Below are 27,481 nucleotides of genomic sequence, written 5' to 3' on the forward strand. Positions count from 1 at the left end.
CGCACACGCAGCCCCGCCTCCTCGCCAGTGCCCGGATGCGTTGCTAACCGCCCCCTTGGTCCAGGTGTCTTGTTTCCAGCAGCAACCAAGTTGTCATTAACGACCCAGGGCAAGGTAACCTTGTTGTTTCAGCCTCAGCGGAGAGAATTGTTGGGAATCAATATTTCATCATCATCATAGGCAGTCCCTCGAAATCGAGGAAGATTTGCTTCTACTCTAAAAATGAGTTTTCAGGTGACTGGACAGTCCAAGACGGGAATTACAGTCTCTATCACAGGTGGGACAGAGAGTGGTTGAAGGAAGGGGTGGGTGGGGAGTCTGGTTTGCTGCACGCTCCTTCCGCTGCCTGCACTTGGTTTCTGCATGCTCTCGGTAACGGGACTCGAGGTGCTCAGTGCCCTCCCGGATGCTCTTCCTCCAGTTTGGGCGGTCTTTGGCCAGCGATTCCCAGGTGTCGGTGAGGATGTTGCACTCTTATCAAGGAGGCTTTGAGGGTGTCCTTGAAGCGATTCCTCTGCCTACCTGGGGCTCACTTGCCATGTAGGAGTTCCGAGTAGACCACTTGCTTAGGTAGTCTCGTGTTGGGCATACGGACAGTGTGGCCCGCCCAACAGAGCTGGTCGAGTATGGTCAGTGCTTCGATGCTGGGGATGTTGGTCTGGGCAAGAACACTGACATTGGTGCGTCTGTCCTCTATCCAAGCGTCTATCCCAGTTGTCATTAACGACCTAGCAAAAGGTAACCTTGTTGTTTCAGCATCAGAGGAGAGAATTGTTGGTAATCAATATTTATTAATGTCAAAAGAGTGTAAGGTTGTGGGTTTGAGACCCCCCCCCCCGCCACTCCAGAGACTTGAGTGCAAGATTCTAGGCTGACATTGTCAGCACGGTGCCAAGGGAGCGCCGCACCATTGGAGGTGACATCCTTCGGATGCGACGTTAAACCGAGGCCCCGTCTGCTCTCTCAGGTGGCCCATGGTATTATTTCGAAGAGGAGCAGGGGAGTTCTCCCCGGTGTCCTGGGCCAATATTTATCCCTCAACCAACATCACTAAAACAGATTGTCTGGTCATTATCACATTGCTGTTTGTGGGAGCTTGCTGTGTGCAAATTGGCTGCTGTGTTTCCGACATTACAACAGTTCAAAAAGCACTTCATTGACTCTAAAGTGTTTTGGGACTTCAGTGGTCACGAAAGGCGCTATATAAATGCAAGACTTTTTCTTAAAAAAAAATAGTTAGCTCCGGAGTTTTTTTTTAATAAGAGTGAGGATTATGGCCACGGGTTCGGCCAGGCTGCTAACAGGCAGCCTGGAACCCCCTTTTGGGTGCCAGGCTGCTGGCCCGGCCAAAACTCTCTCTAGTGTCTCAGTGTTTGCCACTGAAGTGGCTGCAGAGTTCGCAGTGGCTCTCCCCTTTAGCTGAAGGAGAGAAACGTTGTGACACGTCTGCACTTCTGCCATGCAGCTGACCGGAACATTGCCCTGTGCCAAAAAAAAACAAAGATGTGAATTTCTCCGGTATCTCCACCCCATGGACTGGGTCGGAGAAAAACTTTCAAAAATGGTTGGTACACTCCGCTTGGGGTGGGACTCAATTTCGGCCCCGATATGTGCACTCAAAGATTACATTGTTTGCAAATGTATTAGGTAGTGCAAACTTTTTTAAGTGCCTTTTGGTTTAACATTTTGGTAAAGTTCAGATCACGTCTTAAGTGTTGACATTTTTCTGTGATACCTGACCGATATTATTTTCCAATCATCTTTTATGACTAGTTCATGTTACTTTATCTGTTTCTCATTGAGACAAAGGTTAAGTGGAGTATGCAAAATTATAGAGAGCTTTGATAAGTTAAATAGGAAGAAAACTATTTTCACTAGTCAGTGAGACATAATTGGAGTGCATAAATTTAAGATCATTACTGGATTTAAGATCATTTCCCACATTACAACAGTCACTACACTTCAAAAAATACTTAATTGGCTTTGGTCGTGAAAGGCACTATAGAAATGCAAATTTTTCTTTGTTCTTTTAGTAAAAAGAGGCTAGAAGTTTTTTTTTATGCAGTCGTTTGTAATAACATGGAATGCTGTACCAGAAAAAATGGTGGAAACAGAATCGATATCAGCTTCTAAAAAGGAAATGGGTAAATATTTAAAAAGGAACAACTTTAAAGGCTACAGGAAGTGGGTAGCAGAATGAGAGTAATGGATAGATCTTTCAGAGGGCTGGCCCTCGGAGGATGGATTAAATGAGTTCCCTTTACGCTGTAAATTCAATGATTAATTTTCATTGATTTGACTTTTTACTCTCTAAAATTGACATTTCTACTCTTGAATCTCTTGCAGTGCCATTCCGTAACCGAGAAGTGACCTTCTAGTTATCACCTCCTTCTCACAGCCTAGAATCTGTCCAAGATCAGAAAGTCACAAAGGTGTTCAGTCAGAAGGTGGAAACTATGCTTCAGTACTCCATGGACAGCAGGGTGGTACTCTGCACTCTATCGTCCCTCTGCAAATCTAACCTTGAAAAAGACCTTCTTTTCCTCTTTAACTTTCTCCCCAGCTCTCTGGAAGGAGGTGACTAAGAATGGTGTAGGATTCCAAGGGTATTAGCAGGCTCCTGCTGCCTCGCCCAAATCGCCATTCTTCACGTGTGACCCTGGACAGTGAACATTGGCAGGCTCTCCCAACATTGAGGAGCATCACAGCTCAATCTGATCCTGTTGAAAAAAAGAAGGCTGAGGGGTGACCTAATAGAGGTCTTTAAAATTATGAAAGGTTTTGATAGCGTGGATACAGAGAGAATGTTTTCACTTGTGGGGAACAGCAGAACTAGAGGCCATCAATATAAGTTAGTCATCAAGAAATCCAAAAGGGAATTCAGAAGAAAATTCTTTACCCAAAGAGTGGTAAGAATGTGGAACTTGCTACCATAGGGAGTCGTTGAAGGAAATAGTATAGATGCATTTAAGGGGAGAGGCTATACAAGCATATGCAGGAGAAGGGAATAGAGGGTTATGCGGATAGATTTAGATGAGGAAAGACAGGAGGAGGTTCGAGTGGAGCATAAACGTCGGCATGAACTGGTTGGGCTGAATGTCCTGTTTCTGTGCTGTATATCCGATTTCTTCTTCTTAGGCAGTCCCTCGGAGTCGAGGGTGACTTGCTACCACACTAAAAATGAGTTTTCAGGTGACTGAAGAGTCCAATACGGGACCTACAGTCTGTCACAGGTGGGGCAGACGGTGGTTGGAGGAATGGGAGGTTGGTTTGCCTGGGTTGTCGTGCACTCCTTCCGCTGTCGACGCTTGGCTTCAGCTTGCTCTCGGCGAAGAGACTCGAGGTGTTTAGCGCCTTCCCGGATATTTTTCCTCCACTTTGGGTGGTCTTGGACCAGGGATTCCCAAGTGATGATGGGGATGTTGCACTTTTAAAAGGCAGCTTTGGGGGTGCTGTCTCAGAGCTCTGAGTAGAGTGCTTGTTTTGGGAGTCTCGTGTCAGGCATGCGGACGACATGGCCCTTTCAGTGGAGCTGATCAAGCGTGGTCAATGCTTTGATGCTGGCCTGAGCGAGAACACTGACATTGTTGCGCCTATACTGCCAATGGATTTGCAGGATCTTGCAGAGGCAGCGTTGGTGCTACTTCTCCAGTGTTTTGAGGTGCCTGCTGTACATAGTCCATGTCTCTGAGCCATATAGGAGGGATCATATCCTATTTAATCTTATGTTCTCAAACACTGACTATACACAACCATTTTTCCAGCAGTGGTCACTGGATAGTCATCAGGAGCAGGAACTCTAGCTGATTTTTTTCCCCCCTTCCTAGCTTGGGTATGCTGGGGACAGTAATGGAACTGTTTTCCTTTGGGTTATTGACACTGTCTTTAGGAAGTTAGGTAAGAGAGTGTCCCGGGCGTGTGTCAATATTTGCAGTGGCAATTGGGAATAAATACGAGTTGTCCAGTGCACCTAATTAACAGTGAAATGAATGATCAAAACACTTTGTTGCTTACCTGTTGCTTCCCCAGCAGTCAACAATAAAAACTTGCATTTACAGAGCACCTTTAAAGTAGTAAAATGTCCCAAGACGCTTCACAGGAGTGTTATAAAACAAAATTTGACACAGAGCCACATAAGGAGATATTAGGACATGACCAAAAGCTTGGTCAAAGAGATAGATTTTAAAAGGAGCTTCTTAAAAAGTGGAGGTGTTGATGGAGGGAATTCCAGAGTTGTAGGACTTTGGCAGCTGAAGGCAAGGCCACCAATGAGGGAACGATTAAAATTGGGGATGGTCAAGAGGCCAGAATTAGAGGAGTGTAGATATCTTGGATGACTGTAGGGCTGAAGGAGATTTCAGAGATAAGGAGGGGGCAGACCATGGAGAGATTTGGCAACAAGGATGAGAATTTTTTAATTGAGGCATTGCTTATCCAGGAACCAGTGTAGGTCAGTGAGCACAGGGGTGATGGGTGAACGGGACTTGGTGCAAGTTAGGACCAATGCTCCTTCTAAATATTCCCGTGGGTTCCTGGCCTGTTTATTTAAATGCGCAGTACCTTTAAATTTGCAGCAAGTCCACTGACGCACGCGCAGTATCTTCAACGGAACAACTTGTAAGTGGCCTGCGTGGTACCTCACAGATTGCAGCTTACAGGGAACATTGGTTAGGACACGGGCAGCAGAGTTTTGGATGACTTCAAGTTTACAGAGGAACGTGGGAGGCCAGCCAGGAGTGCGTTGGAAAAGTCAAGTCTAGAGGTAACACTGGCATGGATGAGGGTTTCAGTGGCAGATGAGCTGAGGCAAGGGCAGAGTCGGGCAATGTTCCGCAGGTGGAAATAGGCAGTTTTAGTGATGGCTTGGATTTGTGGTCAATAGCTCATCAACCATAATTAGCTGCACTTGAATTTCCAAGCACATTATTTCCATTTTACACAAAACTTTTGTCAATGGATCTGACAATAGAGTTGCAAATGATCTGATACAAGTACAATATCAAAGCAAGTTGTTGTTCTAAGGAGCGATAACATCCAAAGGCGCTTCGCAAAAGCGTAATAAGACAAGAATTGACATCGAGCCAAAGGAGGAGATATTGAAACAGCTGACTAAAAGTTTGGTCAAAGAGGTAGGTTAAAAGGAGTGTCTTAAAGGTGGAGAGGTTTAGGGAGGGAATTCCAGAGTTCAGGACCTAAACTGCTGAAGGCACGGCCGCACATGGTGGGACAAAGAAAGTGGGAGATAAAGTTGAACAAAATCTGGAAGATTCAGTTCTGCAGAGCATCAGCAGGCACAACTGAGGACTTACAAATCTGGTGCAGCTAACTGGGTGGCATTTCAGTGCCATTATATATTCATAAAATTAACAAACCTACATTAAAATGTTGACTCAATATGTTATGCAAGCGAGGACATTGGCAACATTTACATTTGAAAAAAACATTTTTATTTGCAAAGGTCAACTGAATCCATGTTTGCAGAAAAACAGGTTGTTAGATAAGTGTAACCAAAAACATTCAAAGTGCAGAATTAGAATTTTGGAAACTAACGGAAATACTTGCTATTTACATGATGCAACGATCATCAATTTAGAACAGAGTCCAAACTAGGATCATTGCACACCAGAACTCCCTTCTCTTCTTTAAAATACTGCCAGGGGTTCCTTAACACTCACCTGAGTTCAACATCTGAATGAAGACTGCCCTTTCCTCCTGAAAGATTTATCCTCTGCCTTAGCTTATTAATAACTTCAAGAGTCTAGTATCAAGAAAGATTTACATTTCTGTAACACCTTTCACGACCACCAGATGTCCCAAAGCACTTTACAACCAATGAAGTACTTTTTGAAGCGTATTGTTGTAATGTAGGAAACGTGGCAACCAATTTACACACAGCAAGCTCCCACAAACAGCAATGTGATAATGGCCAGATAAGCTGTTTTAGTGCTGTTGATTGAGGGATAAATATTGGCCAGGACACCAGGGATATCTTCCCTGCTCTTCTTCGAAATAATGCCATGGGATTTTTTACGCCCACCTGAGAGAGCAGACGGGGTCTCAGTTTAACGTCTCACCCGAAAGACGACACTTCCGACAGTGCAGCACTCCCTCACTGCTGCACTGGATTGTCAGATTTCTGTGCTCAAGTCTCTGGAGTGGAACTTGAACCCACAATCTTCTGACGCAGAGGCGAGGGTGCTACCCACTGAGCCACTGGCTGACAAACAAAGCTGCATTTGGGCATTCTTATCTGTAATTTTCAAGGTTATGTTCCTTATTGTTCAAGTAACCTCATCCTTTTTCTAGCTGGTATTGTTCAAGGACATATCTCCTATCTGTACTGTGTCTGCATGTACTAACTCTGGGTTAACCTCACATCCACAATGCCTGAGTTCGACATTTTCTGCTTGGGCTTCTAGCAGCTACAGCCCTGATCTAGCTGTGTCTCACAGAATAGTGCACTGGAATGTCAGCCTAAATTATATTCTCAAGTACTGGAAGGGCGGTGAGGGTTTGACACTATACGCTATAAATTATTGCACTATTATTAATTCCCCTCTTTTTGGTTATGAAGTGCTATTGTAGAACAGGCTACACAATCAATTACACGCTCCTCATGGAATTGCACAATTACGACATCCCACAGAAACACATCTATAGACAGAGGATGTACAGAAGTGTCGTTTCAAGACTATGTTTGAGACGGCTGGGGGGTGGGGAGGGGGGGGGTTTAAATTGCCCTGCGCCTCGATTGGTGGTCGTATCCTGCTCGGGGCGGGACTTCCTATGCCCGGTACTGGAGCTGCAGACCGGCACCCAAACGGAGTGCCAGGTGACACGATGTCGGTCTGGACCACACAAAAAAAAAGGCATGGGAGCCGACCCAAAAGTTGGCAAAACATCAAAGATGGCGTCACGGGGCGCTGGCAACCTCCCCTTTAATTTCCGCCCCGTGAGCGGATGTCGGCCCGGTTCGCGACCTGCCGCTGCCACCTGCTCACGCCAGCCAGCCTCGCGGGGCAATATCCCTGCGAGGCGGAAAAGGGTCGGCGCGCGGCGCTAATGAGTCATCACCGGTTGTGCGGCAGTTCGGGGCACTACCTGGGGGGGGCATGCCATTGCCGTGACAGCGCCTCCGCAACCTCCTGAGCAATTTCCTGGGAGCCAGTAGCGCCCCCACTGGTGAAAATTGCTTTGCGCTCCATTAGCGCCCCCTGGAGGTGCTAACGGGTGTCAGGAAAAGGGTCAACTTCACCCCCCAGAGTGAAACAAGTGGCTGGAAATTTGCTGTGGTACCAGCAACATGGGCGGTAAGGGTTGGTTGCCGCAAGCTCCGGCACTCGTGCCCCTCGGTAATTTCAGTGTACCATTACTGGCGGCACAGGGGTACCGCCTGGGAGCATCGCGCAATACCCCTAGTATCGAGCCGCTTTCAAAATTTGTTTTGCGCTGCCCAATAGACAACCCGCCAGAGAAAGCTGGCGTGCAGAGTACATATTTGTACACCAAACCCAACAGTGCATATTGAAGGACTATGCCTTTATCAGCGAGAATCCATGTTGTACTAAAAATAAGATAACAGCAGTTTTTGTAAGAATTTTAATTTCACACAACGACCTTTTGACTTTCATTATACAAGAGTCAGAATATATATATATTTTTTTAAAAACAGTAAATAATAGTGCTTTTAGTACATGAACTGTAAAAAGCTTCTATTGCATGTTTTACCCAAGTTATAAACATCCACCCCACGTGCAAAAAAAATATATAATAATCCTTTTCCATTTAATACCCTGGGATGAGCCCAAACTCTGGAGTTTAGAAGAATGGGAGGTGATCCCATAGAAACATACAAGATTCTGAGGGGTCATATGGGCTACTCCTAATTCTTATATATCATATTTTGTTCTAAGCTTGTATAATTAAGATCAGATACAGTGCAAATGCACGTAACGTGTTGACAGACTTGCTGATCTTGTTTTTTTTCCCCTAAAGTTTTGTAACACGCAATTATATTCTTTGAGATAAGAAGCATTAGTGAACTGCCTTCCTCACGGTCTTAATCTACTTTTCTATTAGCAGGCGCAGCCGGAGAGTCCAGTTCCTTCCATGGTCTTCATTTAAAAAAATAAAATGCACAACAAAAAAATCCAACTGGTTCTTCAGAACTAACACATTTATATAACGCCTTTCACAACCTCAGGCTGTCCCAAAGCACTTTACATACAATGAAGTACTTTTGAAGTGTAGTCACTGTTGTAATGTAGTCAATTTGTGCAAGATCATACATAAAATACATTGCGATAATTACCAGACAATCTGTTTCAGTGATTTTGGTTAAGGGATAAATATTGGCCAGGACACCGGGGAGAACTCCCCTGCTCTTCTTCAAAATAGTGCCGTGGGATATTTTACATCCACTTGAAAGGGGCCTTGGTTTAACGTCTCATTGGAATGACGGCACCGCCACCACTCATTCAGTATTACACTGGGAGTGTCAATCTAGATTATGTGCTCATGTCCCTGGAGTGGGACTTGAACCTACAACCATCTGACTCAGAAGCGAGAGTGCTACCCACTGAGGCTGCTATCTTAATAAAAGTTAAAATGTATAAACTTATAATAATCTGTTTTTATATTTGTCACTATTAAATTAATACAAAATCTTGGTGCGTCACCTGTCAATTTCTCTCCCCCTCTTCTGAAGCAGTTGATTTGTACTGGGGTACAATTCCACTGATGCTGACCGCCCCACCCAACCACCCACCCTCTATTTTGCCCAAGGGGCTGTTTGAAAGATCATTAGGCTATTTGACCACGTGGGCATTGGAAATCCAGGTTTGATCCTAGCTTTACCCAACTTCCATACACGTGCACTTTCCTGCAAGGGTCACTGTGGGTGTATTGCCCCTCCCTAGCCCAGAGATACTGGGTTAATTTTAACCAAGCTTGCTGGGTGGGAAACTCATGGGAATTTCAATGACCAGTGTTAAAACCACCACCCCCCCCCCCCCCCCAATATTTCAATGACCACACAGCCAGAGCTAGGAAAGTCACATCGTGTGTTGTTATGGTTAGACAGAGAACATGGAAAGTTCAGCACTGCACAGATAAACGTTCCTTCAGAAATGATGTGAGAGATCTGAAAGCTGGAACAAAATGAAAAAATTAGGCAAACTATCTACAAGTCATTATATCTCCACAAATCCAGCTTTGATAACTATTATGCCTCAATAACTCAACAGGGAAGGGGAGTGGGCAGTGGAACTAAAGAGAGTTGCCGCTCCTAATTGCTGTCATGTGGCTCCTGCTGCAAAGTGAGCGTGTGTGGATGTTAGCTGAGAACAGCACTAGCTTGAAAGAAATGGAACTTCGATTTACATAGCACCTTTCAAAACCTCGAAGTCCCAAAGCATATTACGACAAATTAAGTACTTTTTGAAGTCTAGTCGCTGTTGTAAGAAACGCAGCTGCCAATTTGCGCATAGCAAGGTCCCACAAATTGCAACTAGACAATCTTTTTTAGTGATGTTAGCTGAGGGAGAAATATTGGCCAAGGACACGGAGGAAATCTCCCTTGCTCGTCATCAAAATTGTGCCATGGAAGGATCTTTTATACCCAGCTGAGGGGGGCAGATGGAGCCTTGGTTTAATGGCTCATCCGAAAGACGGCACCTCCATCACTCACTGAGTACAGCATTGGAATGTCAGCCTAGATTTTTATGCTGGAATCTCTGGAGTGGGACTTGAACCCACAACCCTCTGACTCCAAGGTGAGAGAGAGCACTATCCATTGAACCACAGCTTGGCTGTGATGTTGCCCACAGTTAGGCAACCACTCAACACTCACTATTCAGGTTCATTAAGTGGCCAAAGCAGCGAAATGCCACAAGCTGACTGGCACTCCTGAAGTGTAACCTGATATGAATTAATGCACTAAGAGGAGGCTTTAAAATTGGGAGAGAAAATTCATTGTTTGGGGATATTATAGGTGTATAAAACTTGAACCACATGCACTCTTGCAGTCCATTGGACTCTCATAAATACCATTCATTTCAATTAATTACAGTTTAGTTGTAATTTTATAAGTAAATTTATCCCACCCCTGCTTTGAATCAACATGTGTTTGAAGGTACTATAAATATTCAATATCTACATAAATAATAAACACGACATTACTCTTGGCAGTACGCAGTAAATAATTTCAGGTAAGTGTTGAGAAAAAAAAACTTAACCTGAGGTTTAGGATATTTTTACAAGACAATTTCCCGTGTGTATTGAAAGCTTATTATGTATTACTTGCCATTAACTTCTGCTTGTTTCTGCCATCACCCACAGGAGACTGCAGGCATGGGATCTTTGCTTGTCTGCATTCATCTTCAATCTCTGTATCTTCTGGCTTGTCTCGTTTTCCCATTATACCAACAGTCTCAACACGCTTTGGTGAGATAAAACCTAGAAAAAAATAGTGTTTGGGGGTTAGAAGTACAATAAAAATACTTGTCAGTATTGTATAGTGTTAAAAAGGCCAACTTAGCAGTCACATTTTATGTATGCAGTGAAATTATTTCATTCATTCCCGAGGTGCTTTGAATGATTAACCAGCTATCCCATTATAGAAAAGAAAAGTGTGTACCCTCTTCCAGGATGTTACCAGGGATGAGGTCATAGATTCAAAATCATTCGCAAAAGATGTTGCGGGGAGATGAAGAGAAATCTTTTCACTCGGGTCTGGAACGCTCTATCTGAAAAAGGTGGTGAAAGCTGATTCCATAAATAATATTAAAAGTTGGACAGGTAACTGAGGATGAGGAACTTACAGGGTTATGGACAAAATGCACTGTTGTGGGACTAAGTATTCCTTCAAAGTGCTCTTTCAAAGAGCCAGTACAGGCCGAATGACCTCCTTCTGTGCTACAAGTTCTATGATTCTACGACAGTGTAATTGTAAGATTGCTGCAAAGTGATTCTCAGCTAAAGTTGCAGGATAAAATTTAAGAGTCTGTGCTCGACCCAACTGTGGAGAGATGTGGCATGAGACCTCCTGAGGAGGTTGTCATGTATGTAGACCATGTATACTAGCTGTATAGTCACATAAGGTGTGCCACCAGGGGCCACTGTGGTGGGAGACCTGAGGGTCACCTACATAGGTGTGCAGGGCCCAGTATAAAAGGCTGCCCACCATCCTTGTGCCTCACTCTGGAGTTACAATAAATGGGACTAAGGTCACAACAGCTCAAGTACAATTCTAGACCTCGTGGAGTCATTCATAAGAATATTAAAGACATAACAGAGGTAGTCTCACACAATTTAGATTTCGCACTACATGGACTGCAACTCATGCAGCATTTTCGGGTTTTGGGCGAAAACACAGGCGATGTGAAAATTACAGTTTTCGCTGCGTTAACGATTTAAGGCCTAACTGTCAGCCTTTGCGTCTGTCACAAAGGGAGGCGTTGCACAATGGTTTGCGATGCAAAAACCTGATCCTCGCCAACTTTAGTGCGGGGCCGGGAGCGCTGCCAGAGAGGCCTTGAGGGGGGGGGAAACAATTTCCAAAAAACATTCCAAAAACATTACCAAGACCCTTAACTAACTAATCGCTGCAAAAAAAATAAAACCTTTAACTTACCTTTTTTGCAGGTTCTTTAAACTTACCACTGCTGGCAGGGCTGTACCGCAAGGGTCTATGGAGGGTCCTCCTCCGATTCGGATGTCCCGAAAAGTTCGTCACCATCCTCCGCCTGCTCCACGACGACATGCAGGCCGTGATCCTTACCAACAGATCCATCACAGATCCAATGCACGTCCGGTCAAACAGGGCTGTGTCATCGCCCCAACCCTCTTCTCAATCTTCCTCACTGCCATGCTCCACCTCACAGTCAACAAGCTCTCCGCTGGAGTGCAACTAAACTACAGAACCAGTGGGAACCTGTTCAACCTTCGCCGTCTCCAGGCCAGGTCCAAGACCACCCCCAACCTCTGTCGTCGAGCTACGGTACGCGGATGACGCCTGCGACTGCGCACATACAGAGGCTGAACTCCAGGACATATAGTCAATATACTTACTGAGGCGTACGAAAGCATGGGCCTTACGCTAAACATCTGTAAGACAAAGGTCATCCATCAGCCTGTCCTCGCCGCACAGCACTGCCCCCCAGTCATCAAGATCTATTGTACAGCCCTGGACAACATGGACCACTTCCAATATCTTGGGAGCCTCCCATCAACAAGAGCAGGCATTGACAACGAGATCTAACACTGCCTTCAGTGTGCCAGTGCAGCCTTTGGCTGCCTGAGGAAAAGAGTGTTTGAAGACCAGACCCTCAAATCTACCTCCAAGCTCATGGTTTACAGGGTTGTAGTAATACCCACCCTCCTGTATGTCTCAGACATGTACAGTAGGCACCTCAAGTTGCTGGAGAAATACCACCAATGATGTCTCCGCAAGATCCTTCAAATCCTCTGGGAGGACAAACACACCAACATTAGCGTCCTCGACCAGGCCAACATCCCCAGCATCGAAGCACTGACCACACGCGATCAGCTCTGCAGGGTAGGCCACATAGTTCGCATGCCAGACACGAGACTCCCAAAGCAAGCGCTCTACTCGGAACTCCTTCATGGCAAATGAGCCAAAGGTGGGCAGCGGAAGCAGTACAAGGACACCCTCAAAGCCTCCCTGATAAAGTGCGACATCCCCACTGACACCTGGGAGACCCTGGCCAAAGACTGCCAAAGTGGAGGAAGTGCATCCGGGAGGGCACTGAGCACCTTGAGTCTCATCGCCGAGAGCATGCAGAAATCAAGCACAGGCAGTGGAAAGAGCATGCAGCAAATCTGTCCCACCCACCCCTTCCCTCAACGACTATCTGTCCCACCTGTGACAGAGTCTGTGCCTCTCGTATTGGACTGTTCAGCCACCTAAGAACTCATTGTTGAAGCGAGTCTTCCTCGATTCCGAGGGACTGCCTATGATAATGATGACCGACAGGTTTTACCTGTCGCTGTTCTGGGCGTGGCGTACGGGTCGGGTGAGTGTCAAAACTCGGACGGTAATGCAATCCGCGTCATTACACATCCGCCGCAGCTCTCCCCGGTGGTACTTTCCATTGCCGCTGCAAACAGGTAACCAAGAATCCCGCCTGGGCTTTGCGACCGGGTTTTCGTCAGAGGATCAAAACACGGTCGCAAACTTCTGGCGAAAACCCAGTTGCAAACCCCTTGAAAATGCAACTCCAAGTTTTAAGGAGCACTCTTGCTGGGGGGGGGGGGGGGGGTCCACTTGGATTTGTCGGAGCATTTTAAAAATAGCCCTGCTGGAGTTGATTGAAATGTTTAAATAATGTGCATACTCCCTAACCATTTACATTTTAATCTCTGGGAAAGGAGCTCTGTGTGGGTTTGTAGCTTTTCCTGGGCATTTGGATTCCAATCAGATCTAGGCAGTATGAATGTGGTGTCGCCCGGCTGAAAACAATGCTCCAGCTAGTGATTTCAAGAGGATTAGCTGCAGTATAAACGCACCATTAATCTTCCTAGAAAGAAAATAGTGTTTGTAAAATAAACCTTTTCGTTAAGTACTTTTTTTGAATTCATTCATTTCCTCTCCAGGAGCATTCTCTGGCTGCAAGGCTGGGCATGTTTCCCAATTGCTCATCCCTAGCAATATCACTTTTGAACCAAATGGTTAGAATGTGTATGACAGCAGAGGAGGGTGACTTACACCTGGAATTTTTGTTCCCAGTCAATCCTGTGGGTGCGTGTGCAGCGTGTGTGCGCGCGGCATTTTGTGCGTGCGGGGTCGCGCATGCTCGATGTGTGCATGGGTGGTTTGCGCGTGTGTGCGGATTTTTTAAGTCTAAAAACATGCAGTTCTCCATTCTTAAATTAAGCTGCAAGTGGCATAGAGAATGCAACATACTGCATAACAATATTTTCCTTCACTGCTTCAGTTTTAAGATATGCTTAAGAAAGTTTGTTTTTACCAGCTCTGTTGCCATGTTCCACAGATTTGGCAGCGGAGGATCGGTGGTCAGCAGCACAGCAAGGAGCCGCAGGCAGCAAACCTGAAGAGAAATAAAAAGCCGCACCTTCCAAGATAATATGTTTAAACATAAAGTATATACTTGGAGATAATGATCTCTCAGGCTTCTCCATAAAAAAAAAACACCGACAGTTATCAGACTGGAGGAAAGTTTAGCATTTTAAACGAACTACCAAAGGCATGAGATGCAACCAAACCTTCTGAGGATACCAAGGTTGCTTTCGGTTTCCCAGAACGTTTGGGTTGTCACAAACTCTTCACTTAATATGTTTGGTACAAAATTCTGGAACTGCTTTTAGCACTGTGGGAGTACCTTCACCACATGGACTGCAGCGGTTCAAGAAGGTGGCTCACCACCACCATCTCATGGGCAATTAGGGATGGGAAATAAATGCAGGCCTCGCCAGCGATGCCCATATCCCGTGAATGAATTTTTGAAAAACCCAAAGAAACAGATTGAGATAAACAGATGTATATTTAAAAAAATTGAAGGTAATCACTCAACAACAACATACTATTACATAGCACCCTTAGTGTAGTAAGAACGTCCCAAAGTGCTTCATAAAAGTGTTAGCAGACAAAATTTGACACCGAGCCACATAAAATGAGAGATATTAGGTCAGGTGCCCAGAAGCTTGGTGAAAGAGGTATGTTCTAAGGAGCAACTTAAAAGGAGGAGACACGGAGGGGTTTTGGGGGGTAATTCCAGAGCTTGGGGCCGAGACAGCTGAAGGCACAGCCACCAACGGTGGAGCGATGGGAATCAGGGATGCTCAAGAGTCAAAGTGAAAGCAACTTGAAGGGTCCAACTGATAAATGATTAACTTGATGAACAAGTCTCGCAGTTCCCCTCCCTTTCTAGGAGGTTTAGTGTGCCTTCTACATAGAGTTTAGCATTATTCTGGCCAGATGGACGAGGCGCCCTGTTGTGGTTGGGCTGCTGTGGTGTTGAATTACATTGTAGGTGCGACCAGCATGGAACATAGATGGAAATAATAACAATGAATAAGGACCCGCCTACAGGCTTCGCAAACAAAAAATTGCCAGAGCTTTACCTTGAAGACAGGTGTGTCAGTTGCTTACGTTAAAAAAATGACCTTGACTGAATGAATAGGTTTTGTAAGCTAAATGTACAAGTTGTTGGTTTTTCCATTTAGTTGTTTATTGGCCCACAGTATTGGTGTATAGACAAAACAGAGTTAACATAAGAACATAAAGCAGTGCAGTGAATGAGGGTACGGGGCCCAGGAGAGCCGAGAGTACGGGGGCCAGAAGAGCAGAGGGCCCAGCCCACACTGCGATATGTGTGCGCACTAGGTCCGTGCAGCAGAGCAGGTTTCCAGTCATCCTGGTTAACCCTTGCCACTGGATAAAGGCCTAGCTCGGTCATGCCCGTGTGGTGGCTGGTGTGCAACGGTCACCACACATTAAAAAAAATCCATGCACAGGCATCTTCCACCCTCTCAATTGGAGTTCAGGACTGGAATATCGGGTCCTTCTTTGAAGCATCTGTGAACTCATGTGGAAGCAAGTTATCCTCGTTCGAGGGACCGCCTATGATGATGATGAGAAGAATTAGAGCAGTAGCACATACGGCCCCTCGAGCCTGCTCCGCCATTCAATAAGATCAGGGCTGATCTTTGACCTCAATACCACTTTCCCGCCCAATCTCCATATCCCTTTATGCCTCTTGAGTCCAAAAATCAATCTATCTCAGCCTTGAATATACTTAGCAATTCAGTATCCACAGCCCTCTGGGGCAGAGAATTCCAAAGATTTACAACCCTCTGAGTGAATAAATACCTCCTCATCTCCGTCTTAAATGGCCAACCTCTTATCCCCAAACTATGCCCCCTAGTTCTAGACTCGCCAGCCAGGGGAAATCAGCCTCTCAGCATCTACCCTGTTAATTTTCCTCAGAATCTTATATGTTTTAATGAAATCACCTCTCATTCTTCTAAACTCCAGAGAGTATAGGCCTAATCTAGTCAATCTCTCCTCATAGGACAACCCTCTCATCCCAGGGATTAATTATCCAAGATAAGTAATGCATCAAAATCATAGAATTATAAAATTTGCAGCACAGAAGGCCATTCAACCAGTCATGCATGTGTTGGCTCTTTGAAAGAGCACTTTGAAAGAATACTTAGTCCTGCACCAGCACATTTTGTCCGTAACCCTGTAAATTCCTCATCCTAATCCCACTTTCCAGCTCCTGGTTCGTAGCCTTGTAGGTTACGGCACTTCAAGTGCACATCAAAGTACTTTTAAAATGTGGTGAGGGTTTCTGCCTCGACCACCCTTTCAGGCAGCGAGTTCCAGACCCCCACCAACCTCTGGGTGAAGAAGTTTCTCCTCAAATCCCATCTAAACCTCCTACCAATTACTTTAAATCTATGCACCCTGGTTATTGACCTCTCTGCTAAGGGAAATTTGTCCTTCCTATCCACTCTATCTAGGCCCCTCATTAATTTTATTCACTTCAATAAGGTCTCCCCTCAGCCTCCTCTGTTCCAAAGAAAACAACCCCAGCCTATCTAATCTTTCCTCATAACTAAACTTATCCAGTCCAGGCAACATCTTTGTAAATCTCCTCTGTACCCTCTCGAGTGCAATCACATCTTCCCTGTAATGTTGTGACCAGAATTACATGCAGTTCTCTAGCTGTAGTCTAACTAGTGTTAACTTTATATAGTTCAAGCATAACCTCCCTGCTCTTGTATTCTATATCTTGGCTAATAAAGGCAAGTATTCTGTAAGTCTTCTTAACCACCTTTTTACTTGTCCTGCTACCTTCAGAGATCTGTGGACATTCACTCCAAGGTCTCTTTGCACAATATGTAATGTAAAGCTTGCCTTTCAGTAGCACAATTAGCTATTTTTTAATAAAAAGGTAACAATTACAACTTACAAAGTCCTTTATTGTGGGACAGTTGTTGATAAATCTGCTTCATGCGTTCAATGTTCAGTCGGCTTGTTTCTACATGATTAATCATTGGTCTGGGGTAATGAATGCCTACAATGCACTTTGCTGCCTTCTGAACTTCAATGGGAGCATTCCATGGCTCATAGATGTACTCTGCAGGATATCCTTGTAGCACTGATAGGTATCGCCTGAATACAGGAAACAGACAGACATGGTCACTCATCACAACAGGAACCGATTCTTATCAATTCCCATTTCACAGTAATAAAAAGACATCTCCGTCCTCAGCCTGCTACACTATTCCAATGAAGCCCAATGCAAGCTCAGGGAACAGCACCTCATCTTTTGTTTAGGCACTTTACAGCCTTCTGGATTCAACATGGAGTTCAACAATTTCAGACCATAACCTCTGCCCATATTTGGCTCCCCTTCCTCCTTTTTCTAACCCTCCACCCATCTTATGTAATTTTTTTTCTCTCTCCCATGGCAACTGGTAATTATTCCGCCATTCACACCCTATCTGGATTAAGCTTTTTGTAACTTCTGCCATTACTATCTCAAGTCAGCTCATCATCTCTTTTGTCTCTCTAATCTATCTTCCACCCCTTCCCTTTTGTTCTTTCCTCCCCTCCTCCTTTCAGTGTTTCTTAAGAATCTGTTCATTTCAAATATTCGCTAGTTCTAACGAAGGGTCATTGTTTTTCTCTCCACAGAAGATGCCTGACCCGCTGAGATTTCCAGCATTTTCTGTTTTTATTTCAGATTCCAGCGCGTAGTATTTTGCTTTAGTAATAATAAAAAGATGTAGGGGGAGAAAATTTATTTTGTACCCAAAAATGGACAGCAAGTCATTGGAACTTGAGGCTGTCTCCCCTCTGGCTAGAGAGTGTAGAACTAGGGGTCACAGTCTCAGGAGATGGGGGTCGGCCATTTAGGACCGAGTTGAGAAATATCTTCATTCAGAGGGTTGTGAATCTATGGAATTCTCTACCCCAGAGGGCTATGGATGCTCAGTCGTTGAGCATAATCACGGCTGAGATCACTAGATCTTTGGGCACTAAAGGAATCAAGGGATATAGGGATCGGGCAGGAAGGTGGAGTTGAGGTAGAAGTTCAGCCATGATCTTACTGAATGGCAGATCAGGCTCGAGGAGTTCGTAAGGCCTACTCCTGCCAATTAATGCTGATTTATGGGCAATCCAATTTTTGTGCTGTGAATTCACCCCTTCGTTCCCTGGAACTAGATGTAGGACTGACAAAGCACATATATAGGCAGATGCAGCATTAGTTCTAAAATTTCCTTCACAAAAAAAAAGCCTCACCTCACATAATCCCCATTTGGATCAGTCCTTTTCCCAAAACCAACAGGGCAATAAAAATGACAGAACTGTTGGAATAAGGCACTGCACGACAGCCACATCCAGCTCCCTGCATTTACGCTGAAGTCAGCATCGAGAAGCATTTCGTCAAAAACCTAGGGTCACAGATAAACAAGCATAAGATTTTTACGCCTCTGAAGAACTCCCCTGCAGAGATGATGTTTCGCCTTGTAGGAAAATCTAGAATTAGGGGGCATAGTTTAAGAATAAGGGGCCACCCATTTAAAACAGATGAGGAATTTCTTCTCTCAGAAGATCGTAAATCTTTGGAATTCTCTACCCCAGAAAGCTGCGGAGGCCGAGTCATTGAATATATTTAAAAGGTGGAGATAGATAGATTTTTAAATGATAAGGGAGTCAAGGGTTACAGGGAGCAGGCAGGGAAGTGGAGTTGAGGCCAGGATCAGATCAGCCATGATCTTATTGTTGGGAAAATTATTTTGCTATTATGAACTGAATGGAGATGCAACTTAGAAGCATTTACAGACATGCTACAATTTGAGTGAATGAGGGGGAACAGGAACATAATTGGACAAGACAATAGAATTTAAAAAAATGTGTATACGCAGATTGGAAAAAATATCTCCCCACCTCCCCTTGAACTCAGCAGTGCTTTAAAGTACTGTTCCTTCTTCAATTCTGGCACTACATTTTCCCTAACTATACACACACACCCACATTCATTTTGGCTTGGCCCATATAATCTCCAATTTGGACCAGGCCACAGATTCTTTCATTTAAATATAAACAGCAGGAACAGTAGTGGAACAGAACAAACTCCCTCTTGCTCCTGTTGTGCCCTAATCTGCGAAACAATCTTCATGCTTCATTGACGTGGAAAAAAGGATATAAACAAACACTAAAATGTTTCTCACAGGAACACTTCTGGGGAGGAATATAGAACACGTTCAAGGCGTCATGAGATGAGACTAACCAAAGATGTTAAGCACATTACTAAAAATAAAATTCTTCCAGTAAAAGAAAAGCAAACAGGGTAGCTGGATGGGTAGTTAGAACTCAGAAGGTTAAAAAAGGTGGAAATGAAGTAAGAGAAGCCAAAATTGTTGCAAAATAAAATTAATTACCACAACTTATTACATTCCCCCCCCTCCGCCCGGCCCCCCCCATGATCTCTCTGCCACACTCGCAGCCCCAAGCCAGCCAGCCAGCCCAGTTATCCCTTTGCTCAGTACCTGTACCATCCAATTTAACGTGACCACCCCTCGTCCGGAAAAATCCCTTATCCAGAACAGTCCAGGTCCCGAGGGTTCCGGATAAGGGAGGTTCAACCTGTACATACAATATCCTGGAAAATTTTGAAGTGAATGTAGCAGCAAGTTTAGGGCCCTCATCCATGCCTTTGTTACCTCGAGACTTGACTATTCCAACGCTCCCTTGCTGGCCTCCCACATTCTACCCTATGTAAACTGGAGGTGATCCAAAACTCGGCTGCCCGTGTCATAACTCGCACCAAGTCCCGCTCACCCATCACCCTTGTGCTCGCTGACCTACATTGGTTTCCGGTTAAGCAACGCCTCGATTTCAAAATTCTCACCCTTATTTTCAAATCCCTCCATGTCCTCGCTCCTCCTTAGCTCTAAACTCCAGCCCCACAACCATCTCTTCTCCTTGGCCCCCCCCCCCCCCCCCCCCCCCAAGATGTCTCCGCTCCTCTAATTCTGCCCTCTTGAGCGTCCTTGATTTATAATCAATCGATCACTCACCATTGGTGGCCGTGCCTTCTGTTGCCTAGGCCCCAAGCTCTGGAACCCCCTCCCTAAACCACTCTACCTCTCTTTCCTCCTTCAAGACACTCCTTAAAAGCTAATTTCTACTTATATGCCTCAGTGTCAATTTTTTAATCTCATAATACCCCCGTGAAGAGCCTTGGGACGTTTCACTACTTTAAAAAGGTGCTATATAAATACAAGTTGTTGCTGTAGTAAATCGCTTGGGTCAGATGGTATACATCTAAGGTGCTGAGGGAGGACATTTAAGAGACAATGGTCACCATCATGACCTTCTGACTCAGAGGCAAGAATGTTACCACTGAGCCAGGCTCAAAGACTACTAAAGATGTGCAGATCTTCCGGAAAGGCAGCAGAGCTCAAAACCATCGGGGTCATTCAAAATACTGTTGGATACGATGATGGGAGAGTTAAGGTGTTAGAGGGATCGACCGAAGTCTTTTTTTTACTTCTATAAAAGGAAGATGCTGATTTTTGTTTTGGAGAGAGGGGGGCAGGAAGCTTGGTACATCAATGACAATAACAGCAACTTGCATTTATATAGTGCCCTTAACACATTAAGACACTTTACAGGTGCATTATCAGACATAATCTGACACGGAACTACATAAGGAAATATTAGGGCAGGTGGCCACAAGCTTGATCAAAGAGGTAAAGAAAGAAAGACTTTCACGACCACCAGACATCTCAAAACACTTTACAGACAATGGAGTACTTTTGGAGTGTAGTCACTGTTGTAATGTAGGAAACATGGCAGCCAATTTGCGCACAAGCAAGCTCTGACAAACAGCAATGTGATAATGACCAGATAATCTGTCCTTTTGTTATGTTGATTGAAGGATAAATATTGACCAGGGCACAGAGGATAACTTCCCTGCTCTTCTTCGAAATAGTGCCATGGGATCTTTTATATCCTTCCGAGAGAACAGACGGGGCCTCGGTTTAACGTTTCATTCGAAAGATGGCACCTCTGACAGTGCAGCACTCCCTCAGCACTGCACTGAGGGATAGATTTTTTGTGCTCAAGTCCCTAGAGTGGGACTTGAACCCACAACCTTCTGACTCAGAGGCGAGTGTGCTACCCATTGAGCCACAGCTGACACACTATGGAAGCTTTGAGGAGTGACTTAAAAGGAGGAAAGGCATAGAGTTTAAGAAGTTGAATTCTGGAGCTTGGGGCCTAGGTAGCTGAAAGCACAGCCACCAATGGTGGAACAATGAAAATCAAGGGTGCGAAGAGGCCAGAATTGGAAGAGCGCCGAGATCTCGGAAGGGTGGGACTGGAGGAGGTTAGAGATAGGGAGGGCCGACGCCATGGAGGGATTTGAACACAAGGATGAGAATTTTAAAAATCAAGGTGTGACCCAAGAGCATACTTAGGTTGAGACAAACAGTCATTTATCATCATTAATTTTTTTGGAGAACCCTCACCTTCATGCCTTCCTCCCAGCTAATCCAGAGGTCGCCTCGAGTAAGGAAACAGGCTACGGCATGCCTGGCTAGATGGTGAATCCAACCTTCTTGCCGTAGTTGTTTCATAATTGCATCAATCCAGGGGAATCCGGTTTGTCCATCTGCCCACTTTGTGAGGGCTTGTTGGTTCGTGTCCCAAGGAATCTGTATGCAAATGGGATTCCCTTCCATTCTGTCAAAATTTGGGTTGCTTGTTGCTGCGGTGTAGAAGAATTCCCGCCAGAGCAGCTGCCCATATAGAGAAAGAGGTGGGTTGCTGTGCTTTTTTATCTAAAAAAAAATAAAGTTAGATTTTATGGGATAACCAGGATTATAGAGCAGATATTAGATAGAATGGTCTTAATAGTCATTGTTGACTCTAGATAACAAGATACACCTTTCAGAAGTGACATTAGCAGTGTGTCAATGTATTATCTTAAAAATTAAGGTGTGTATTTAAATACCAAATTATTACACCTCCCAAATATTCCTCCCAAACAGACATGGATTTGATGGGCCGAATGGCCTCCTTCTGTGCCCTAATGATTCGATGACATCTCAAAGTGCTTCACGTCCATAAATGGACATTCCTGGATTTCTAGCAGTACTAGGCCAACTTTCATTCAGTGAGGGACGGTGTCAGACTGGGGTGACCAATGGCTCAGTGGTAGTATTCCTACCTCTGACTCAGGAGGTGGAGGGTTCAAGCCCCACTGCAGACATCGGACCATTAGCTCTGAATACTGGATTATGTCCAACGGGAAGTACTTTCTTTTTTCAGTTATTCGTTCATGGATGTGGGCGTCGCTGGCAAGACCAGCATTTATTGCCCATCTCTAATTGCCCTCGAGAAGAACCACTGTTTTTGTAGCGGTTTGTTACATCAGAGGGCAGTTACTAGTCAACCACATTGCTGTAGGTCTGGAGTCACTTATAGGCCAGATCAGGTAAGAACAGCAGATTTCCTTCCCTAAAGAACATTAGTGAATCAGACGGGTTTTTAAAGATAATCCGGTAGTTACATTGGGGCCTGAGTTGCTCCTGATTTTTTGGAGCAACTGGTTTAGAATGGAGTATCATAGAAATTTGAATTCTCGGCATTTAGTTTGCTCCAGTTCTAGTCAGTTAGAACAGTTTCACTTTGGAACAGAAATTTATTTTCAAAAAGGGGGCATGTCAGGCCACTTACGCCTGTTTTCAAAGTTTAGGCAGTGAAAACTTACTCCAAACTAACTTAGAATGGAGTAAGTGAAGATGTTTGTACATTCGAAAAAACCTTGTCTACACTTTAGAAAATCAGGCGTAGGTTACAAATTAGGCGTAGGGAATGGGGGGGGGGGCTAGGGTTTAAAGGGAAGTTTACAAACATTAAATACTTCAGTTTTACAAATAAAGAGCCATCATCAATAATAAATGATAAATACATCAATAAATCAACCAATAAATCAATCAAAAAAATTTATCAAAAGTAATTTTTTTTTTTAAATCAATAAATAAAACATTTTCTACTTACGGACTGCAGCACCGGGAGTCCTCCAACAGTGTGCTGGGACAGCCCCCCCCCCCCCCAGTGTGTCTCTGTCAGTGTCTCTATCTCTCTGTCTGTCTGTGTGTGTGTCTCTCACTCTTTGTCTGTCAGTGTCTGTGTTTCTGACAGCGAGGGGAGGGGGAGAAGGTGGGTGGGAGGGAGAAGGTGGGTGGGAGGGGAAAGAGAGGATGGAGGGAGGGAGGGAGGGAGGGAGGGAGAGGGGGAGAAGGGAGAGAGGATGGAGGGAGGGAAGGAAGGAAGGGAGGGAGAGAAGGAGGCTGAACGGTCGGGCCCAAGACTTCAGGCTGGATTTACAGGTAGGTGGCGTCGGGTCGCGGAGGTCCGTGGGGGGGGGGGGGGGAGGTGGGAAGAGAGAGAGTCGCGGGGGGGGGGGGGGGGGGGGTGGACGCGCGGAGGTCGGGTCGGGTCGCCGGGGGGAGAGGAGGGGCGGGGGGAGCAGAGGTCGAGTCGGGTGGGAGGAGCCTTATTCACGCAGCCCCAGTGAGGCCATTTGGTCAGGGCTAGGGGCTGCGTGCTTCGGGCCCCTCCCACAGTTTTGGGCGCCTGGAGCTACTGCACATGCGTGCCCACTGTAGCGCGCATGTGCAGAGGTCCCGGCACTGTTTTCAGCGCAGGGACCTGGCTCTGCCCCCTACAGCTTGTGCTGCGCCGCGCCCAGCTGCAGAAGACCTGCAGGGAGCCGGAGAATAGGTAAGTTTTTTTTAGGCGCACTTTCTGGCGCGAAAAACGGGCGTCCAGGTCCGGGCTGCGCAGTTTTAGGCGCGGCCCGAAACTTGGGCCCATAGCTTTTCTTATTCCAGATTTATTTAATTAACTGAACTTAAATTCTCAGCTGCCATGGTGAGATTTGAACTCGCTTCTCCAGATCATTAGTCCAGGCCTCTGGGATTACTAATTCAGTAATATAACCACTCTGCTATGGTTTCCGATATTTGCGCCCATTGGGTGTCCTCCCCAATTGCAAAGAGTTGGTCGGTCTCTTTAGCCTTGGTTGAAGCCCACCTAGGAGAAGTCAGTAAGGAGGATTTTTTTTTTTTTTTTTTAAACCACGAGGAAGGCAACAGGAAACCACCTCAGCCACTCTTCCCAGAGTTAAATGGCTCGAGAATCCTGCGTGCAAGATCCAAGTTAGGATCTAGGGCACAACACAAGGGACGATGAACTGGGTCATCAAAAAGAGGCACTAAGTGAGCAAAACACTCTTCCCTTTTGATTGACTAACTGGCCACCAGGTGGTAAGAAAGACTTGGATTTATATAGCACCTTTCATGACCACCGGACGTCTCAAAGCGTTTTACAGCCAATGAAGTACTTTTGGAGTGTAGTCACGGTTATAATGTGGGAAATGCGGCAGGCAATTTGCGCACAAGCAAGCTCCCACAAAGAGCAACGTGATAATGACCAGATAGTCTTTTTTTTTTATTATGTTGATTGGCCAAACTCATCCTCGACTCCAAGGGACTGCCCAAGGTTGGGCAGGACACTGGGGATAACTCCCTTGCTCTTCCTTCGAAATAGTGTCATGGGCTCTTTTACGTCCACTTGAGAGCACACGGAGCCTCGGTTTAACGTCTCATCTGAAAGACGGCACCTCCGACAGAGCAGCGTTCCAGAGCACGGCATTAGAGTGTCAGCCTAGATTTTATTGTGCTCAAGTTCCTGGAGTGGGACTTGAACACACAATCTTCTGACCCAGGGGCGGGTGTACTACCCCACTGACCCACAGCTGACACGGACAGGCAGCAAAAAGAGCAGTAGGGATAGACTTGTGAACAAGAACAGCACAACGTTGAAGATAGGACAAAAATAACAGGAAAACAAATCTTCCCAGTAAAAAGCATCAAAAACAGGCAATTAGATTTTGATTAGCCTACACAACAGTAATAACAATGGCACAACAAAATATGTCCATTCACAGAGGCATCCAAACATACATTTGAAGTGCGAGACAGTATCTCACTCATCCTTACCATTCTATAAAGCTGCAGTAATGTGTAATAAAACGTTCGACAGGATAAGCAACCGAACCGCAGGTAGGGACTCAATCCGGTTGCATTTGACAGCAAGGAGTCTGCATTTAATTTTGGCATTGCATTGTTGGCAACTGAAGCCTTTAAAAACAAAAAGAATATATTTTGGAAAAAAAATTATTTAACTATCACATTTGACAATTCACAAACTGGCGACAATTGTAAATGGCTTCCATTATACAAAGCTTTAATGAAGAGATAATGTGCACTCAGCGGCGAAGGAAAGGCTGCTGTCGCCAAAGAAAGCTTCCCACAAAGATCTCGCGATCCGTGGCAAGAGGTTCGGCTTTTCTGACGTTCAGTTGAGATCAGAGTAAGTTTAGTGGGAATTCCATAATGTGAGCTGCTGTGACATCAACAAGCTGTCTAAGCAGCCAATCACAATGCAGAATTCTCTCAGACTGTGAACCAGGAAGTGAAGAAGCTCCTTTTATTCCGACCTTTTATAAATGAGAGCGAGCAAAACTACGATTGGGGCTCTCACATGGGGGAAAAGGTAAACCTGAAACAAAGATGAACAAACTGCTAAAAATAAAATAAAACACTCCTCAAAATTAAAATTAGTTTTTCAGGGCCATAACGTATGTTTAGCAATCAATACATTGTGAAAACTCCAATTACACCTAATCCAACAGGTCTAACTTTTAATGGTGTATTTAACAACAATATTACCACAGAAAAGCCCAAGCGCTGGATTTTCAGTCTTCTGTTATCCCCCAGAGGGATGGCAATGGTGGCGGTAAGCACTTCCGGGTGAGAGGCCAGCTTCCAGCACCCTGCCAGGACTTTCGGGGCCGGTTCCAACGGGGCATGGAGCATTACCGCCCAGAAGAGGCGAGCTGGTGTGAAACATCTCTAGTTGCAACACCGGCTCGATCTGGTGGCGCCTGATCCATAGAGAGCCCTGCTGGGACCGCCTGTGAAAGCGACCACAGTGAGGTAAGTCATGTCAACCTCAGGTAAGTGTGATTGTTTAAAAATAATCGGGGGTGTTTTTTTTTTCCAGGTTTTTATTTCCCCCCCCCCCCCCCTGCCAGGCTTCTCTTACAACGCTCCGAGGCCGGCTGTTTAGCTCAGAATTTGCGCTTGCTCAGCCAGCCTACCGCCCTAAGAGAGGTGTGCAACGCTTCCATTAGCACTCCGCCCCACGCTCAGGGCCTAGTCGCTGAATTTTGCTGACTGAGGCGCAAACTATATCGCCCCAAAATGAGCAGAACCGAAAATCCAGCCCCAAGTTTATCACTTTCCCCGATTACATTGATTGCTGTCTATGGGGTGTGGAGGAAGGGGAGGGTCACAGCACAGTCAGTGTCTGAGCAGTGAATGACTGACCGCAACGTCAGGATTTCCCCGTCAGGATGCGCATGTGCTAAATCCTCAAGTTGCAGTCAGTTTCAAAGGGAAAATAACAGCGAACGCTGTTCGTTCGGAGTTACTACCCACTGCAAATTCCGGGCCAATTTGTATTGTGAAGAATGGTAACTGAGCAATATTAAAATCTTTTTTGTGCGAGCTTGTTTGAGACACTGTCATCTCGCCTCAGCACATCATAATTAAACAGCCCTTTGAGAAAACGCAACTTTTTTTGTTCAAAGCCACCAAGATCTTACATTGAGAAACCAGGATCCCATTATAGATTTTTTTTTAAATAAATGATTTGCATTTATATGGTGTCTTTCACCACCTCAGTACGTCTCAAAGCGCTTTATAGCCAATGAAGTACTTTTGAAGTGTAGTCACTGATGTAATGTAGGAAACGCGGTAGCTAATTTACACACAGCAAACTCTCACATACAGCAATGTGATAATGACCAGATAATCGGTTTTCTTTTTCTCCTGGAGTGGGAGATAAATTAACCATGTTGCGTGCTGAAGGTAAAATTGACACCAATCCAATGAAGGAGACGTTAAGTCAGGTGATCCAAAAACTTGGTCAATAAGGGGTAGGTTTTAAGGAGCATCTTAAAAGGAGAGAGAAGTGGAGAGGTGTGGAAGTTTAGACAGGGAATTCCAGAGCTTAGGGACCATTCCAGAGACTGGAGCACAAAAATCTAGGCTGACACTCCAATGCAGTACTGAGGGAGTGTTGCACTGTTGGAGGCAGCGTCTTTCAAAATGATTCATTGGCTTTAAAGCACTTTGGGATGTCTTGAGGTTTGAAAGGTGCTATAGAAATGCAAGTCTTTCTTTTTTCTAAATGGCTTAAGGTTCAGCTGCCAATGGTGGAGCAAAGGGAGTAGGAGATACACAAGAGACCAGAGTTGGAGGAACACAGAATCCGACGAGAACATTTTCTAGTACAGGCCTACCTATCGCCATGTTGGGGACTGTAATGTATTTGCTTCATGGG

The 27,481-nt window shown here is 45.2% G+C and overlaps 1 protein-coding gene and 1 long non-coding RNA gene across 4 annotated transcripts in view; one reads left to right on the top strand and one right to left on the bottom strand.

The window, feature by feature from the left end:
• The first annotated feature begins 124 nt into the window (after nt 1-124).
• LOC139280075 (uncharacterized) lies at nt 125-16,939 on the top strand. The gene is made up of 3 exons (XR_011596611.1): nt 125-277; nt 10,339-10,443; nt 14,013-16,939. It is a non-coding gene; the product is annotated as an uncharacterized lncRNA (long non-coding RNA).
• LOC139280074 (cryptochrome-2-like) overlaps nt 7,586-27,481 on the bottom strand; it is a 34,530-nt gene continuing 14,634 nt past the window's right edge. For 2 of the 3 annotated variants that reach the window (XM_070899564.1, XM_070899562.1), the window contains 7 exons: nt 25,072-25,212; nt 21,532-21,843; nt 18,296-18,447; nt 16,959-17,161; nt 13,989-14,069; nt 10,304-10,455; nt 7,586-9,149 (listed from right to left, as the gene is read on the bottom strand). In XM_070899564.1, the coding sequence (XP_070755665.1) occupies nt 9,123-9,149; nt 10,304-10,455; nt 13,989-14,069; nt 16,959-17,161; nt 18,296-18,447; nt 21,532-21,843; nt 25,072-25,212 (1,068 nt within the window). In that variant the 3' untranslated portion in view covers nt 7,586-9,122. The remainder of the gene's footprint in view (nt 9,150-10,303; nt 10,456-13,988; nt 14,070-16,958; nt 17,162-18,295; nt 18,448-21,531; nt 21,844-25,071; nt 25,213-27,481) is intronic. The other variant, XM_070899563.1, reaches the window with a different exon arrangement.

Source organism: Pristiophorus japonicus, chromosome 14, assembly GCF_044704955.1.
Source record: "Pristiophorus japonicus isolate sPriJap1 chromosome 14, sPriJap1.hap1, whole genome shotgun sequence".
Taxonomy (NCBI): Eukaryota; Metazoa; Chordata; class Chondrichthyes; family Pristiophoridae; genus Pristiophorus; species Pristiophorus japonicus.